At 42.1% G+C, this 19,766-nt stretch overlaps 1 protein-coding gene across 5 annotated transcripts in view; it reads right to left on the bottom strand.

Annotated features, from left to right (window-relative positions):
• ARHGEF4 (Rho guanine nucleotide exchange factor 4) overlaps positions 1 to 19,766 on the bottom strand; it is a 285,073-nt gene that overhangs the window by 95,867 nt on the left and 169,440 nt on the right. For all 5 annotated transcript variants that reach the window (XM_086718280.1, XM_086718282.1, XM_086718281.1 and 2 more), the window contains one exon: positions 16,139 to 16,265. In XM_086718280.1, coding sequence (XP_086574406.1) covers positions 16,139 to 16,265 — 127 coding nt within the window. The remainder of the gene's footprint in view (positions 1 to 16,138; positions 16,266 to 19,766) is intronic.

The following is a 19,766-nucleotide window of genomic DNA, read 5'->3' as shown; positions in this document are numbered from 1 at the left end:
GAACAGCTTCTTTAGAACACAATTTAGCAAGGGAGGAAGATGGCGGCATAGGAGGACGCTGGGCTAACCGCGTCCCGCTGATCACTTAGATTCCACCCACACCTGCCTAAATAACCCAGAAAACCACCAGAAGACTAGCAGAATGGATTCTCCAGAGCCAAGTGTAGACGAGAGGCCCACGGAAGAGGGTAGGAAGGGCGGAGAGGCGGTGCACACTACACGGACTGGCGGGAGGGAGCCGGGCCGAGGGGCAGCCCACTGGCAAAGCTGAGCCCTCAAGTCTGGCTTGCAAAAGCGGAGGGGCCAGATGGAGTATGTTGGGACAACAAGCGGGACTTAACATCTGGAAGGTTATAAGCTAACAGCTCTGCTCAGAGAGCAGGAGGGCTGGAGGACTACGGGAGGGAGAATTGTTGAGCCCTGGATGACAGAGTTCAGCTTGGCAGGGAACAAAGGCGCTCACCAGCGCCATCTCCCTCACCCATCCTCCAGTCAAAATCCCAAAGGGAACCAGTTCCCATTAGGGAACTTGCTTGCACCACGCAGACACCCAATGCTGTGCTTCTGCAGATCCATCCCTCCTGCGGCGGGTCTGACTCACTCCTGGTGCTGCAGGGTCCCTCCTGAAGCGGATCACTGAAGGAAAAGTGAGCTGAGCCTGCCCCTCCCGCCCCTGTGCACCTTGGTGATCCACCCCGGCTAATACGCCAGATCCCCAGCACCACAAGCCTGGCAGTGTGCAAGTAGCCCAGACAGGCCACGCCACCCCACAGTGAATCCGCCCCTAGGAGAAGGGAAGAAAAGACACACACCAGTCTGACTGTGGCCCCAGTGGTGGGCTGGGGGCAGACATCAGGTCTGACTACGGCCCCACCCACCAACGCAAGTTATTCAAGACAGCACAGGGGAAGTGCCCCGCAGTTCTGCACCACTCCAGGGACTATCCAAAATGACGAAATGCAAGAATTCCCCTCAAAAGAGTCTCCAGGAAATAATGACAGCTAACAAACTGATCAAAAAGGATTTAAACAATATAACAGAACCTAGGAGGGAAGATGGCAGCGTAGGAGGACGCTGGGCTCACCGCGCGTCCTGCTGATCACTTAGATTCCACCTACACCTGCCTAAATAACCCAGAAAACCACCAGAGGATTAGCAGAACGGAGTCGCCGGAGCCAAGCGCAGACGAGAGGCCCACGGAAGAGGGTAGGAAGGGCGGCGAGGCGGTGCGCGCTCCACGGACTGGCGGGAGGGAGCCGGGGCGGAGGGGCGGCTCGCCGGCCAAGCAGAGCCCCCAAGTCTGGCTCGCAAAAAGCGGAGGGGCCTGACGGACTGTGTTCCGACAGCAAGCGCGACTTAGCGTCTGGGAGGTCATAAGTTAACAGCTCTGCTCAGAAAGCGGGAAGGCTGGAGGACAAAGGGAAGGAGAGCTGCTGAGCCCCCTGACGACAGAGCTCAGTTTGGTGGGGAACAAAGGCGCTCGCCAGCGCCATCTCCCCCGCCCATCCCCCAGCCAAAATCCCAAAGAGAACCAGTTCCTGCCAGGGAACTTGCTCGCTCCGCGCAAACACCCAACTCTGCGCTTCTGCGGAGCCAAACCTCCTGCAGCGGATCTGACTCCCTCCTGCTGCCACAGGGCCCCTCCTGAAGTGGATCACCTAAGGAGAAGCAAGCTAAGCCTGCCCCTCCTGCCCCTGTGCACCTTGCCTACCCACCCCAGCTAAGACGCCAGATCCCCAGCATCACAAGCCTGGCAGTGTGCAAGTAGCCCAGACAGCCCACCCCACCCCACAGTGAATCCAGCCCCTAGGAGAGGGGAAGAGAAGGCACCCACCAGTCTGACTGTGGCCCCAGCGGTGGGCTGGGGGCAGACATCAGGTCTGACTGCGGCTCTGCCCACCAACTCCAGTTATACACCACAGCACAGGGGAAGTGCCCTGCAGGTCCTCACCACACCAGGGACTATCCAAAATGACCAAGCGGAAGAATTCCCCTCAGAAGAATCTCCAGGAAATAACAACAGCTAATGAGCTGATCAAAAAGGATTTAAATAATATAACAGAAAGTGAATTTAGAATAATAGTCATCAAATTAATCGCTGGGCTTGAAAACAGTATAGCTGACAGCAGAGAATCTCTTGCTACAGAGATCAAGGGACTAAGGAACAGTCACGAGGAGCTGAAAAACGCTTTAAACGAAATGCATAACAAAATGGAAACCACCACGGCTCGGATTGAAGAGGCAGAGGAGAGAATAGGTGACCTAGAAGATAAAGTTATGGAAAAAGAGGAAGCTGAGAAAAAGAGGGATAAAAAAACCCAGGAATATGAGGGGAAAATTAGAGAACTAAGTGATACACTAAAAAGAAATAATATACGCATCATTGGTATCCCAGAGGAGGAAGAGAGAGGGAAAGGTGCTGAAGGGGTACTTGAAGAAATAATAGCTGAGAACTTCCCTGAAGTGGGGAAGGAAAAAGGCATTGAAATCCAAGAGGCACAGAGAACTCCCTTCAGACGTAACTTGAATCGATCTTCTGCACGACATATCATAGTGAAACTGGCAAAATACAAGGATAAAGAGAAAATTCTGAAAGCAGCAAGGGGTAAACGTGCCCTCACATATAAAGGGAGACCTATAAGACTCGTGACTGATCTCTCTTTTGAAACTTGGCAGGCCAGAAAGAATTGGCACGAGATTTTCAGTGTGCTAGACAGAAAAAATATGCAGCCGAGAATCCTTTATCCAGCAAGTCTGTCATTTAGAATAGAAGGAGAGATAAAGGTCTTCCCAAACAAACAAAAACTGAAGGAATTTGTCACCACTAAACCAGCCCTACAAGACATCCTAAGGGGGACCCAGTGAGACAAAGTACCAGAGACATCACTACAAGCATAAAACATACAGACATCACAATGACTCTAAACCCATATCTTTCTATAATAACACTGAATGTAAATGGATTAAATGCGCCAACCAAAAGACATAGGGTATCAGAATGGATAAAAAAACAAGACCCATCTATTTGCTGTCTACAAGAGACTCATTTTAGACCTGAGGACACCTTTAGATTGAGAGTGAGGGGATGGAGATCTATTTATCATGCTACTGGAAGCCAAAAGAAAGCTGGAGTAGCCATCCTTATATCAGACAAACTAGACTTTAAATTAAAGGCTGTAACAAGAGATGAAGAAGGACATTATATAATAGTGACAGGGTCTATCCATCAGGAAGAGCTAACAATTATAAATGTCTATGCGCCGAATACCGGAGCGCCCAAATATATAAAACAATTACTCATAAACATAAGCAACCTTATTGAGAAGAATGTGGTCATTGCAGGGGACTTTAACACCCCACTTACAGATATGGATAGATCATCTAGACACACGGTCAATAAAGAAACAAGGGCCCTGAATGAGACATTGGATCAGATGGACTTGACAGATATATTTAGAACTCTGCATCCCAAAGCAACAGAATATACTTTCTTCTCGAGTGCACATGGAACATTCTCCAAGATAGATCATATACTGGGTCACAAAACAGCCCTTCATAAGTTTACAAGAATTGAAATCATACCATGCATCCTTTCAGACCACAATGCTATGAAGCTTGAAATCAACCACAGAAAAAAGTCTGGAAAACCTCCAAAAGCATGGAGGTTAAAGAACACCCTACTAACGAATGAGTGGGTCAACCAGGCAATTAGAGAAGAAATTAAAAAATATATGGAAACAAACGAAAATGAAAATACAACAATCCAAACGCTTTGGGACGCAGCGAAGGCAGTCCTGAGAGGAAAATACATTGCAATCCAGGCCTATCTCAAGAAACAAGAAAAATCCCAAATACAAAAATCTAACAGCACACCTAAAGGAAATAGAAGCAGAACAGCAAAGGCAGCCTAAACCCAGCAGAAGAAGAGAAATAATAAAGATTCGAGCAGAAATAAACAATATAGAATCTAAAAAAACTGTAGAGCAGATCAATGAAACCAAGAGTTGGTTTTTTGAAAAAATAAACAAAATTGACAAACCTCTAGCCAGGCTTCTCAAAAAGAAAAGGGAGATGACCCAAATAGATAAAATCATGAATGAAAATGGAATTATTACAACCAATCCCTCAGAGATACAAACAATTATCAGGGAATACTATGAAAAATTATATGCCAACAAATTGGACAACCTGGAAGAAATGGACAAATTCCTGAACACCCACACTCTTCCAAAACTCAATCAGGAGGAAATAGAAAGCTTGAACAGACCCATCACCAGCGAAGAAATTGAATCGGTTATCAAAAATCTCCCAACAAATAAGAGTCCAGGACCAGATGGCTTCCCAGGGGAGATCTACCAGACGTTTAAAGCAGAGATAATACCTATCCTTCTCAAGCTATTCCAAGAAATAGAAAGGGAAGGAAAACTTCCAGACTCATTCTATGAAGCCAGTATTACTTTGATTCCTAAACCAGACAGAGACCCAGTAAAAAAAGAGAACTACAGGCCAATATCCCTGATGAATATGGATGCCAAAATCTCAATAAGATACTAGCAAATCGAATTCAATGGCATATAAAAAGAATTATTCACCATGATCAAGTGGGATTCATTCCTGGGATGCAGGGCTGGTTCAACATTCGCAAATCAATCAACGTGATACATCACATTAACAAAAAAAAAGAGAAGAACCATATGATCCTGTCAATCGATGCAGAAAAGGCCTTTGACAAAATCCAGCACCCTTTCTTAATAAAAACTCTTGAGAAAGTCGGGATAGAAGGAACATACTTAAAGATCATAAAAGCCATTTATGAAAAGCCCACAGCTAACATCATCCTCAACGGGGAAAAGCTGAGAGCTTTTTCCCTGAGATCAGGAACACGACAGGGATGCCCACTCTCACCGCTGTTGTTTAACATAGTGCTGGAAGTTCTAGCATCAGCAATCAGAAAACAAAAGGAAATCAAAGGCGTCAAAATTGGCAAAGATGAAGTCAAGCTTTCGGTCTTTGCAGATGACATGATATTATACATGGAAAATCCGATAGACTCCACCAAAAGTCTGCTAGAACTGATCCATGAATTCAGCAAAGTTGCAGGATACAAAATCAATGTACAGAAATCAGTTGCATTCTTATACACTAACAATGAAGCAACAGAAAGACAAATAAAGAAACTGATCCCATTCACAATTGCACCAAGAAGCATAAAATACCTAGGAATAAATCTAACCAAAGATGTAAAGGATCCGTATGCTGAAAACTATAGAAAGCTTATGAAGGTAATTGAAGAAGATTTAAAGAAATGGAAAGACATTCCGTGCTCATGGGTTGGAAGAATAAATATTGTCAAAATGCCAATACTACCCAAAGCTATCTACACATTCAATGCAATCCCAATCAAAATTGCACCAGCATTCTTCTCGAAACTAGAACAAGCAATCCTAAAATTCATATGGAACCACAAAAGGCCCCGAATAGCCAAAGTAATTTTGAAGAAGAAGACCAAAGCAGGAGGCATCACAATCCCAGACTTTAGCCTCTACTACAAAGCTGTCATCATCAAGACAGCATGGTATTGGCACAAAAACAGACACATAGACCAATGGAATAGAATAGAAACCCCAGAACTAGACCCACAAACGTATGGCCAACTCATCTTTGACAAAGCAGGAAAGAACATCCAATGGAAAAAAGACAGTCTCTTTAACAAATGGTGCTGGGAGAACTGGACAGCAACATGCAGAAGGTTGAAACTAGACCACTTTCTCACACCATTCACAAAAATAAACTCAAAATGGATAAAGGACCTGAATGTGAGACAGGAAACCATCAAAACCTTAGAGGAGAAAGCAGGAAAAGACCTCTCTGACCTCAGCCGTAGCAATCTCTTACTCGACACATCCCCAAAGGCAAGGGAATTAAAAGCAAAAGTGAATTACTGGGACCTTATGAAGATCAAAAGCTTCTGCACAGCAAAGGAAACAACCAACAAAACTAAAAGGCAACCAACGGAATGGGAAAAGATATTTGCAAATGACATATCGGACAAAGGGCTAGTATCCAAAATCTCTAAAGAGCTCACCAAACTCCACACCCGAAAAGCAAATAACCCAGTGAAGAAATGGGCAGAAAACATGAATAGACACTTCTCTAAAGAAGACATCCGGATGGCCAACAGGCACATGAAAAGATGTTCAGCGTCGCTCCTTATCAGGGAAATACAAATCAAAACCACACTCAGATATCACCTCACGCCAGTCAGAGTGGCCAAAATGAACAAATCAGGAGACTATAGATGCTGGAGAGGATGTGGAGAAACGGGAACCCTCTTGCACTGTTGGTGGGAATGCAAATTGGTGCAGCCGCTCTGGAAAACAGTGTGGAGGTTCCTCAGAAAATTAAAAATAGACCTACCCTATGACCCAGCAATAGCACTGCTAGGAATTTATCCAAGGGACACAGGAGTACTGATGCATAGGGGCACTTGTACCCCAATGTTCATAGCAGCACTCTCAACAATAGCCAAATTATGGAAAGAGCCTAAATGTCCATCAGCTGATGAATGGATAAAGAAATTGTGGTTTATATACACAATGGAATACTACGTGGCAATGAGAAAAAATGAAATATGGCCTTTTGTAGCAACGTGGATGGAACTGGAGAGTGTGATGCTAAGTGAAATAAGCCATACAGAGAAAGACAGATACCATATGGTTTCACTCTTATGTGGATCCTGAGAAACTTAAGAGAAACCCATGGGGGAGGGGAACAAAAAGAAAAAAAAAGAGGTAAGAGTGGGAGAGAGCCAAAGCATAAGAGACTGTTGAGAACTGAGAACAAACTAAGGGTTGATGGGGGGTGGGAGGGAGGAGAGGGTGGGTGATGGGTACTGAGGAGGGCACCTTTTTGGGATGAGCACTGGGTGTTGTATGGAAACCAATTTGACAATAAATTTCATATATAAATAAAAAAAAATAACCTATCTTAGACTTTCTAAAATATTCTGTTGAACTTCAAAATAAAACAACAAATTATTTACCAAAAAAAAAATAAATAAATAAAAAAAAGAAAAAAAAATAAATAAACAATATAACAGAAAGTGAATTTAGAATAATAGTCATAAAATTAATCGCTGGGCTTGAAAACAGTATACAGGACAGCAGAGAATCTATTGCTACAGAGATCAAGGGACTAAGGAACTGCCAGGAGGAGCTAAAAAATGCTATCAATGAGCTGCAAAATAAAATGGAGACAACCACAGCTCAGACTGAAGAGGCAGAGGAGAGAATAGGTGAATTGGAAGATAAAATTATGGAAAAAGAGGAAGCTGAGAAATAGAGAGATAAAAAAATCCAGGAGTATGAGGGGAAAATTAGAGAACTAAGTGATGCACTGAAGAGAAATAATCTACACATAATTGGTATTCCAGGGGAGGAAGAGAGAGGGAAAGGTGCTGAAGGGGTACTTGAAGAAATAATAGCTGAGAACTTCCCTGATCTGGGGAAGGAAAAAGGCATTGAAATCCAAGAGGCACAGAGAACTCCCTTCAGACGTAATTTGAATCAATCTTCTGCACGACATATCATAGTGAAACTGGCAAAATACAAGGATAAAGAGAAAATTCTGAAAGCAGCTAGGGATAAACGTGCTCTATCATATAAAGGGAGACCGATAAGACTCCTGATGGATCTCTCTACTGAAACTTGGCAGGCCAGAAAGGAATGGCAGGAAATCTTCCATGTGATGAACAGAAAAAATATGCAGCCAAGAATCTTTTATCCAGCAAATCTGTCATTTAGAATAGAAGGAGAGATAAAGGTCTTCCCAAACAAACAAAAACTGAAGGAATTCATCACCACTAAACCAGCCCTACAAGAGATCCTAAGGGGGAGCCTGTGAGACAAAGTACCAGAGACATCACTACAAGCATGAAACCTACAGACATCACAATGACTCTAAACTCATATCTTTCTATAATAACACTGAATGTAAATGAACTAAATGCGCCAACCAAAAGACATGGGTATCAGAATGGATAAAAACACAAGACCCATCTATTTGCTGTCTACAAGAGACTCATTTTAGACCTGAGGACACCTTCAGATTGAAAATGAGGGGATGGAGAACTATCATGCAACTGGAAGTCAAAAGAGAGCTGGAGTAGCCATACTTATATCAGACAAACTAGACTTTAAATTAAAGGCTGTAACAAGAGATGAAGAAGGGCATTATATAATAATCACAAGGTCTATCCATCAGGAAGAGCTAACAATTATAAATGTCTATGCACCAAATACGGGAGCCCCCAAATACATAAAAAATTACTCACAAACACAAGCAACCTTATTGATAAGAATGTGGAAATTGCAGGGGACTTTAACACCTCACTTACAGAAATGGATAGATCATCTAGACACACGGTCAATAAAGAAACAAGGGCCCTGAATGATACATTGGATCAGATGGACTTGACAGATATATTTAGAACTCTGCATCCCAAAGCAACAGAATATACTTTCTTCTCGAGTGCACATGGAACATTCTCCAAGATAGATCACATTCTGGGTCACAAAACAGCCCTTCCTAAGTATACAAGAACTGAGATCATACTATGCATACTTTCAGACCACAATGCTATGAAGCTTAAAATCAACCACAGGAAAAAGTCTGGAAAACCTCCCAAAGCATGGAGGTTAAAGAACACCCTACTAAAGAATGAATGGGTCAGCCAGGCAATTAGAGAAGAAATTAAAAAATATATGGAAACAAATGAAAATGAAAATACAACAATCCAAACACTTTGGGATGCAGCGAAGGCAGTCCTGAGAGGAAAACACATTGCAATCCAGGCGTATCTCAAGAAACAAGAAAAATCCCAAATACAAAATCTAACAAACACCTAAAGGATATAGAAGCAGAACAGCATAGACACCCTAAACCCAGCAGAAGAAGAGAAATAATAAAGATTCGAGCAGAAATAAACAATATAGAACCTAAAAAAACTGTAGAGCGGATGAATGAAACCAAGAGCTGGTTTTTGGAAAAAATTAACAAAATTGATAAACCTCTAGCCAGGCTTCTCAAAAACAAAAGGGAGATGACCCAAACAGATAAAATCATGAATGAAAATGGAATTGTTACAACCAATTCCTCAGAAATACAAGCAATTATCAGGGAATACTATGAAAAACTATATGCCAACAAACTGGACAACCTGGAAGAAATGCACAAATTCCTAATCACCCACACACTTCCAAAACTCAATCAGGAGGAAATAGAAAGCTTGAACAGACCCATAACCAGCAAAGAAATTGAATCAGTCATCAAAAATCTCCCAACAAATAAGAGTCCAGGACCAGATGGCTTCCCAGGGGAGTTCTACCAGACGTTTAAAGCAGAGATAATAACGACCCTTCTCAAGCTATTCCAAAAAATAGAAAGGGAAGGAAAACTTCCAGACTCATTCTACGAAGCCAGTATTACTTTGATTCCTAAACCAGAGAGAGACCCAGTAAAAAAAGAGAACTACAGGCCAATCTCTTTGATGAATATGGATGCAAAAATTCTCAATAAGATACTAGCAAATCGAATTCAACAGCATATAAAAAGAATTATTCACCATGATCAAGCGGGATTCATTCCTGGGATGCAGGGCTGGTTCAACATTCGCAAATCAATCAACGTGATACATCACATTAATAAAAGAAAAGATAAGAACCATATGATCCTGTCAATTGATGCACAAAAAGCATTTGACAAAATTCAGCATCCTTTCTTGATAAAAACCCTCGAGAAAGTCGGGATAGAAGGAACATACTTAAACATCATAAAAGCCATTTTTGAAAAGCCCACAGCTAACATCATCCTCAATGGGGAAAAACTGAGAGCTTTTTCCCTGAGATCAGGAGCACGACAGGGATGTCCACTCTCACCGCTGTTGTTTAACATAGTGTTGGAAGTGCTAGCATCAGCAATCAGACAACAAAAGGAAATCAAAGGCATCAAAATTGGCAAAGATGAAGTTAAGCTTTCACTTTTTTCAGATGACATGATATTATACATGGAAAATCCGACAGACTCCACCAGAAGTCTGCTAGAACTGATACATGAATTCAGCAAAGTTGCAGGATACAAAATCAATGTACAGAAATCAGTTGCATTCTTATACACTAATAATGAAGCAACAGAAAGACAAATAAAGAAACTGATCCCATTCACAATTGCACCAAGAAGCATAAAATACCTAGGAATAAATCTAACCAAAGATGTAAAAGATCTGTATGCTGAAAACTATAGAAAGCTTATGAAGGAAATTGAAGAAGATATAAAGAAATGGAAAAACATTCCGTGCTCATGGGTTGGAAGAATAAATATTGTCAAAATGCCAATACTACCCAAAGCTATCTACACATTCAATGCAATCCCAATCAAAATTGCACCAGCATTCTTCTCGAAACTAGAACAAGCAATCCTAAAATTCATATGGAACCACAAAAGGCCCCGAATAGCCAAAGTAATATTGAAGAAGACCAAAGCAGGAGGCATCACAATCCCAGACTTTAGCCTCTACTACAAAGCTGTAATCATCAAGACAGCATGGTACTGGCACAAAAACAGACAAATAGACCAATGGAATAGAATAGAAACCCCAGAACTAGACCCACAAACGTATGGCCAACTAATCTTTGACAAAGCAGGAAAGAATATCCAATGGAAAAAAGACAGTCTCTTTAGCAAATGGTGCTGGGAGAACTGGACAGCAACATGCAGAAGGTTGAAACTAGACCACTTTCTCACACCATTCACAAAAATAAACTCAAAATGGATAAAGCACCAGAATGTGAGACAGGAAACCATCAAAACCCTAGAGGAAAAAACAGGAAAAGACCTCTCTGACCTCAGCTGCAGCAATCTCTTACTCGACACATCCCCAAAGGCAAGGGAATTAAAAGCAAAAATGAACTATTGGGACCTCATGAAGATAAAAAGCTTCTGCACAGCAAAGGAAACAACCAACAAAACTAAAAGGCAACCAACGGAATGGGAAAAGATATTTGCAAATGACATATCGGACAAAGGGCTAGTATCCAAAATCTCTAAAGAGCTCATCAAACTCCACACCCGAAGAACAAATAACCCAGTGAAGAAATGGGCAGAAAACATGAATAGACACTTCTCTAAAGAAGACATCCGGATTGCCAACAGGCACATGAAAAGATGCTCAACGTCGCTCCTCATCAGGGAAATACAAATCAAAACCACACTCAGATATCACCTCACGCCAGTCAGAGTGGCCAAAATGAACAAATCAGGAGACTACAGATGCTGGAGAGGATGTGGAGAAACGGGAACCCTCTTGCACTGTTGGTGGGAATGCAAATTGGTGCAGCCGCTCTGGAAAACAGTGTGGAGGTTCCTCAGAAAATTAAAAATAGACCTACCCTATGACCCAGCAGTAGCACTGCTAGGAATTTACCCAAGGGATACAGCAGTACTGATGCATAGGGGCACTTGTACCCCAATGTTTATAGCAGCACTCTCAACAATAGCCAAATTATGGAAAGAGCCTAAATGTCCATCAACTGATGAATGGATAAAGAAATTGTGGTTTATATACACAATGGAGTGCTACATAGCAATGAGATATGGCCCTTTGTAGTAACGTGGATGGAACTGGAAAGTGTTATGCTAAGTGAAATAAGCCATACAGAGAAAGACAGATACCATATGTGTTCACTCTTATGTGGATCCTGAGAAACTTAACAGGAACCCATGGGGGAGGGGAAGGAAAAAAAAAAGAGGTTAGAGTGGGAGAGAGCCAAAGCATAAGAGACTCTTAAAAACTGAGAACAGGGGCGCCTGGGTGGCGCAGTCGGTTAAGCGTCCGACTTCAGCCAGGTCACGATCTCGCGGTCTGTGCGTTCGAGCCCCGCGTCAGGCTCTGGGCTGATGGCTCAGAGCCTGGAGCCTGCTTCCGATTCTGTGTCTCCCTCTCTCTCTGCCCCTCCCCCGTTCATGCTCTGTCTCTCTCTGTCCCAAAAATAAACGTTGAAAAAAAAAATTTTAAAAACTGAGAACAAAGTGAGGGCTGATGGGGGGTGGGAGGGAGGGGAGGGTGGGTGATGGGTATTGAGGAGGGCACCTGTTGGGATGAGCACTGGGTGATGTATGGAAACAAATCTGACAATAAATTTCATATATTAAAAAAGAAAAGAACACAGTTTAGCAATTCTTCAAATGATTCAATATAAAGTTAACATCTGACCCACCAGTTCTAGTCCTATGTATGTAAGTGAAAACATAAGGCTTCACTAAAACTTGTACATGAATTTTTATAGCAGCATTATTCATAATAGCTGAAAGCTGGAAACTGTCCAAATGTCCACCAGTAGATGACTGGATAAGCAAGTTGTGGTACATCTGTATAAAATGGGCTATTATTCAGTCATCAAAAGGAATGATACATGTGACAACATGGATGAACCTTGAAAACACTATTCTCAGTGAAAAAAGTCACAAAAGACTAGGTCCTATAGGATTCCATTCATATGCAAATCCAGAATAGGAAAATTTGTGGTGATGATTACACCTATATGTGAACAGACTAATAAAATCTGAATTGTACACTTTAAATGGGTGAACTTTATGGAATGTGAACTATATTTCAATAAAGCTGTTTAAAAAGTAGAGAAATTCACCCATAAGATATAATTGGCTTGAAGAAAGAAGTGACCCATACCTTTGAAATAACAATGGAAACAGAAGGCAAGTAGGAAAGTGCCTGGTAGAACCTCGCCAACCTCCCTAAGTAATGGGCATGGGCTCTGGAGGTGCAGAGGGTTTTACACTAATCTGTGTGCATCTGTGTGCTGGCAACTTGCAGAGTTGTATCTGGCTCTGCTGGTTCCACTGAGAGTGGAGTGGATGTGGTGCAATTTATTCTGGGCACCAACTTGTGGGGCAAAGGGTGGCATGCTCCCACATCAGGATAATTCTTGGCTACTCCACACATGTAAAAGAAATGCTGAAAAGAAGGAAAGTTTCCTGGTGGCACTGCTTACAGCTCCCTCCAAGGTGACTGAACTTGTGATACACATTACAGGGAAGCCTTTCACTTCCTGCTTCAGCTGTGTTTGAAGGAGTTTAATAGCACTCTATAGCAGTCTCTGAAAGGATATTGTCTCCAACTACTTGATAACAAGCCCTTGTTGGGGAAAGATTGATGTCTGTAAGGATAAGCAAATAGAGAAATTTCACCTATAGAAAAACTACCAGTCAAAACAAACGCAGATGAATTTGCAAATAAATTTATAAAACATGAACAGGAGAAAGTTTTTACGAAATTCTCAATATTCTGTTTTTACCAAACTTCTATAGGACATTGGAAAGATTTATTGTAGATTAAAAGTGTGATCACTGAATCACAAATCTAGGAGGCAATGAACAGGTAGTAAAGCCAGAAAAACAAAGTAGAAGATAAAACAGAAATTCTCCAAGACCTAAGCGGAAATATTTTTTATTTTTAAAAAAAAATTTTTTTTTTCAACGTTTTATTTATTTTTGGGACAGAGAGAGACAGAGCATGAACGGGGGAGGGGCAGAGAGAGAGGGAGACACAGAATCGGAAACAGGCTCCAGGCTCTGAGCCATCAGCCCAGAGCCCGACGCGGGGCTCGAACTCACGGACCGTGAGATTGTGACCTGGCTGAAGTCGGACGCTTAACCGACTGCGCCACCCAGGCGCCCCATATTTTTTAAAATAATGCAAATGATGAGAGAGGTTCTTGGGATAGAGACTGGAAATATAACCCCAGAAGTCTGGAACTGAACAGTTGGAATTGAAGTGATAAAGAAAAGAAGGCTTTCCTAAATACAGAGACCCAAGTCCATATTAACTTGACTGTCAATATTAACCTGATGAAATGGGAAAAGAGGAATTATTATTCCTTTTTTGAATAATGAAGGAATCTGATATACAGAGAAATGAGGGATGTGCACGATTTCTCACCCCCATATCTAGTGCAGCTAGAGCCAGAGCCCCGATCTCTTACATCCAGAGCAGTATCCTTGGGGTGCAAGCATGTCAGGACATATGTGTCACTGAGGTTTTTTGATTATTCTGCAATAAATTCACCTGTCAATTTAAAAAAAAATTTTTTTTATGTTTTATTTATCTTTTGACAGAGAGAGAGAGACAGAGCATGAGTTGGGGAGGGTCAGAGAGAGAGGGAGACAGAATCCAAAGCAGGCTCCAGGCTCTGAGCCATCAGCACAGAGCCCGATGCGGGGCTGGAACTCACAGACTGCTAGATCATGACCTGAGCCGAAGTTGGATGCTCAACCGACTGAGCCACCCAGGCGCCCACACCTGTCAATTTTTTTAAAAATTTATTTATTTATTCTGAGAGACAGTGTGAATCGGAAGGGGCAGAGAGCGGGAGAGAGAGAGAGAGAAGGAATCCCAAGCAGGCTCCGCAGGGTCAGCACAGAGCCCGACATGGGGCTTGAACCCATGATACCGTGAGATCATGACCTAAGCCAAAATCAAGAGTCAGACGCTTAACTGACTGAGCCACCCAGGCACCCCCACCTGTCAGTTAATTCAAATGAACCTCTGAAATTTTAGGCACATATGATTATTAAGCTTTGGATTTGTAAGAAAGTTCTAACTTCAAAGGGCAAATTCAGCCTTGAGAATTATCACTGGAAAAACACTATTGTCACCAATTACTGCTCCTTCCATGAGCCTGTAAATAATCCCATAACTTAATGAAGACCTATGTTAGAAATATCTGTTTCCTTTGAAAACATTCTTTCAGCAGTTGTCAAACTTACCTTTTCATGACTTTGCTTACTGTGAATTTAAATCACAACCAATCTGGGAAAGAATAAGTCCACTGCATGATGCAGCATAAGCACATACATTTGCTAATGGAAAATAATCATGTCCACCACCTAATCAGAGCAGCTAGCTCCCCCACGACCAGCACTTAGTATGCACTGAGTTGGATTCAGAGTTCAGGACTCAGTTCTGCATCAGAGCTGACCTCCCTCAGGATGGCATATGCTGCACTTGAACCCCCAGAGCCTAGCCACTCTGCTCCTATCATCTTTTGCCTGGAATGTCAGTCCTGTTCCCACTCCCCAAGTCTGGATGAAGTACATGTTTGACAGGTGTAGCTATTTTGCTTTTTCAACCCTGTCTAGGGATTTACCATTCTTTATATTTAAAACATATATATTTATTTATTTTTGGGTGAGTGCAAGCCGGGGTGGGGCAGAGTGAGGGGGACAGAGGATCCAAAGCAGGCCCTGCACTAACAGGCTGACAGCAGTGAGCCCAATGTGGGGCTCAAACTCATGAACCATGAGATCATGACCTGAGCTGAAGTTGGACACTCAACCAACTGAGCCACCCAGGTGCCCTCCATTCTTTGTCTTTCCTAAACACCAGATTGGCCTCTCCTTCCAGCCAGCTTTCAGACAATAATGTTGCTAATAAAATCTGCACCTGCTCAAGATCTGACACTTGACACCGGGAGCCCTTGAACATTTTCAGCATATGCAAGCCCCTCCTAGGTTAGGTCTGGGAAAGGTGGTGGCTATGCATGAGGATGCCCTATCTTGGCCCAGTTTCCTTCTGGCACAAAGGCCAGTGCTTTTATGGGCAAATATATGATGTGATGCTGTTTGCCATAGATTTGGGTAAGAGACTCAGAGAAGCAGCCATAAAACTCACAGAAGAAGCTTGTCTGTCAAAGGGAAAACACACTCAAGTTCCATTCTAGACTAAAGACAACTGTCTATGTGATTATTTCTTCTGCAAGTTATATATCCTATAATTATAGCCTATTGCTAGACCCAAGAGATGAACATTAGTTTTACTCAAAATAAATGAACGGAGGCAGGTTTGGGGATTCAATAATGGAATCTTCCCTGAGCCAATAATTCCCTTTCTCTGGGTGCTAGGGACCTCTTCCTAACTGAAGGGATAAGAGACACTGGTTTATCTGTCTCACCTTCAAGCTACTTCTGCCAGACAAGTAAACATAGCAGTCAACGATACTCTCTCATTTCTTGTCCTTCTTTCTAGGACACCAGAGTATAAAACAAAAGAGAGAGGCACATGACTCACCAGTGTCTGGTAGGTACTCTGGCCAGCCCATGCAGTTCAGTCCTGTTGGGGCACTCTGGGAGAATGGATGGTTTCTTGTAGCGAGACTCAAAGACTCTGGAGAGGTCACAGTCATCTTCCTCCAACACTGGGAGAGGAGGAAAGAGGCAGAGAGTAAATGAAGAAAAGAGATGATATGCTGTCATTGCCACATCGTACTTTTTTCATTGTCCAGGATCTTTGCTGTGAGCAGGGTACACAGCCAAAATGCACACAGCTTCAGAAGGTGCCATTTACATCAAAATCCATGAGGAAAAAACCCAGAAAACTTCTCCTGGAGTCTGTAACCTGTATGGCCATATATGATGATTGTGGCAGAACAGGTTGTCATTCAACAATGTGAAATAAGGACTATTGAGAAGGTCTCCAAACCCCCAAATCTCCAGCTGCTCAGTCACACAGCCTGACATTTCTCCAAAAGCATGACTGTTAGTTTTACTTAAGGCATATTATTTTAGGGGTGCTTAAGTAAAATACTACCCATGAAGTCCTGGGCAATTCATAAATATGAGACAGACTTACCCTTCAAATTGTAAGGACCAGTGTTGCAGAGGGTCTTGGGAAGACAAGGGATATTGTCCCATTCTTTATCATCCCATCATCCAGATATAAAATTGGCCCCTTCCAGTTTTGTCTACTTTGTAAGGTTATTAGATTAGCTTAAACATTTTCATATGTAGGGGCACCTGGGTGGCTTAGTCGGTTGAGCGTCTGACTTTGGCTTGGGTCATGATCTTGCAGTCCATGAGTTTGAGCCCCATGTCGGGCTCTGTGCTGACAGGTTGGAGCCTGAAGCCTGTTTCGATTTCTGTGTGTCTCCCTCTCTCTTTACCCCTCCCCTGCTTGTGTTCTCTGTCTTAAAAATAAATAAATGTTTATGGGGCGCCTGGGTGGCGCAGTCGGTCAAGCGTCCGACTTCAGCCAGGTCATGATCTCGCGGTCCGTGAGTTCGAGCCCCGCGTCGGGCTCTGGGCTGATGGTTCAGAGCCTGGAGCCTGTTTCCGATTCTGTGTCTCCCTCTCTCTCTGCCCCTCCCCCGTTCATGCTCTGTCTCTCTCTGTCCCAAAAATAAAATAAAAAAAATAATAATAATAAAAAAAAATAAATAAATGTTTAAAAGAAATTTTTAAATTTGGTATGTATTCAAATAAATGTTTGTTCCTTTCCCTTATCTTTTGTATCGCTGAAGTGATTAAGCAAGTAGTGCTTAGAAAATTCTTTTGTTGTCCCTATGATATCCTCTGGCTTGATCTCAACAGCAACTTGAAACTGGGTGTGCCCAAAAGGTACTCCAAAAGAAGCCCTTTCTGGTCTGAAGAGAAGGAAAAGGGGCCCCTAAGAGTATGAACGAATGGGGGAAATCTTCTCTGTTGTTGTTTCCTCCCACCCCCAATTCCCAGGAAATCCTATTGTAGTATGGCAATGACAGCCCGATAGGCACCTAAAACCCTGAGGAAGGGGAATCCTCCATGACTAGAGGAGCTCTGGTCCTAAGAACATGGAGGTGGGAGGAGAATCCTGTTTCATTTTTCTATCTCTGTTTTCCTGCTGCTTGGCTCTAGAGGCAGACACATTTGCAGGAAGTATATTGCAAAGTAGGAAAACAAAAGCCCATCTTTCTTGCAAAAAGATCAGGAATATAGGGGCTTCTGGAACCATAAAGTGTCTGGAAGAATTCAGAGAGGAAGGAATTCAAGAAAATGATCCCAAAAAGTGTATAAACTCCAGGACTTACCCCAAACTGTGCATGGGTGGATCTGAGCCTAAACAGGGTAGAAAGTCTTTGAGGACTGAACTATGGAATAGAATATTTTACAGGTCCCAGACTAGCCACTGAGTGATCTACATTATCCAAATAGCACTGAAAACACCTTGAAAACTGAAATGACCTAAGAAACAAAGACCCTGAAAGCCAGTAAGAACTTGTAGTCTAAACTGGATCAACTTCTTAAAAAATGTAATAGCCATCATTCTCCACAGCAACTAAACAAGGTCCAGAGTCTCATAACATAGTATTCAAAATGTCCAAGGTATTATTCAAAATGACTTAACATACAAACAACTATGCAAATCTCAGTAATGTTTAAGGGAAAGGACAACCAACAGATCTCAACACCAAGGTAATATGGTAGTTGAAATTATCAGACTTTAAAGCAGCTCTTATAACCAGACTCTAAGAAGTAAGGGTAAATACTCTTGAACTGAATGGAAAATAACAGCAGGGAGATATAGTTGACACTTGAATAACACAGGTTTGAAGTGTGCGGGTCCACTTACATGTGGATTTTTTTTTTTTTTTGATAACTACAGTACAGTGCTGTAAATGTATTTTCTCTTCCTTATGATTTTCTTAACATTTTCTTTTCTCTAGTTTACTTATTGTAAGAATAAAGTATGTAATACATACAACATGAACAAGAAGTGATAACTGACTGCTTATGTTAGTAAGGTTTCTGGTTAACAATAGGCTATTGGTAAATTTTGTGGGAATCAAAAGTTATGTGTGGATTTTGACTGTGTGTGAAGTTAGCACTCTTAACCCCTCTGTTGTTCAAGGGTTAAATATAGATGAAAAAAAAGAATGAAATTGATATATTAGAACTGAAAAATATAATAACTGAAATAAAAAATTCACTGGTAAATTTTAATTACAACATAAGTTTACTGAGGAAAGAATCAGTAAACTAAATAGCTCAAAAGAAATGATCCAGTCTGAAGAACAGAGAAATAATAACACAGTAAAACCTTGGCTTGCTAGCATAATTCATTCTGGAAACATGCTTGTAATCCAAAGCACTCATATATCAAAGTGAATTTCAAGAACCATTGGCTCAGTTGTGATCATGCAATGTTCAGCATCACACACTGCTTGTATTGGAAGACATCACTTGTTTATCAAGTTAAAATTTATTAGAAATGTTTGTTCATCTTGTGGAACACTCGCAGAACAAGTTACTCATAAACCAAGGTTTTACTGTATTGGAAAAAATGAACAGAGCCTCAGGGACCTATAGGACAACAATAAACATCTAACATTCTGCCATCAGAGATGCAGGAACAGAAGAGAAAGTGTGGTGGAGAACAATATCAACAAATTTCTTGGAGGAAGAGTTAAGATGGCAGAGTAGTAAGGGGACTTGTCTGTCCCTCAAACACAGCGAGATCAACATCAAACCATTTTGAACACCTAGGAAATCAGTCTGAGGATTAACAGAATAGTCTGCATAATTTGAAGGAAAGAACACAGCAGGTACATAGTGCAGAGAGGGGAACTGGGGAAGTGAAGATCTGCAGTGCCCCAGAGGGGAGGGGGCTGTTTTCAGGGAGAGGAAAAGAGAGGGGGAGAGAGAGCAGTGCACTGTGTTTGCACAAGAAAGCACTTCCTCTGAAAGCAACTAGAGAGAAAGAGTGAAAACACGAACTGGGGACTGCACAAAACAACTGTTCCCCAAAACCACTGACAAGAGAAAAAGGAGAGAGTTTCAATACTGCCAGTTTTTTATAAACATTAGAGCACTGAATCTGAAGTTTCAGAGGTCAGCACCTGGCAGTGCTCTGGTGAGGAAGCAGGGCAGAACCCTGGGAGCAG

The sequence above is a fragment of the Puma concolor genome, chromosome C1 (assembly GCF_028749965.1).
Source record: "Puma concolor isolate L17-30 chromosome C1, mPumCon1.1.hap2, whole genome shotgun sequence".
NCBI lineage: Eukaryota > Metazoa > Chordata > Mammalia > Carnivora > Felidae > Puma > Puma concolor.
This window is presented reverse-complemented; position numbering and strand designations above follow the sequence as displayed.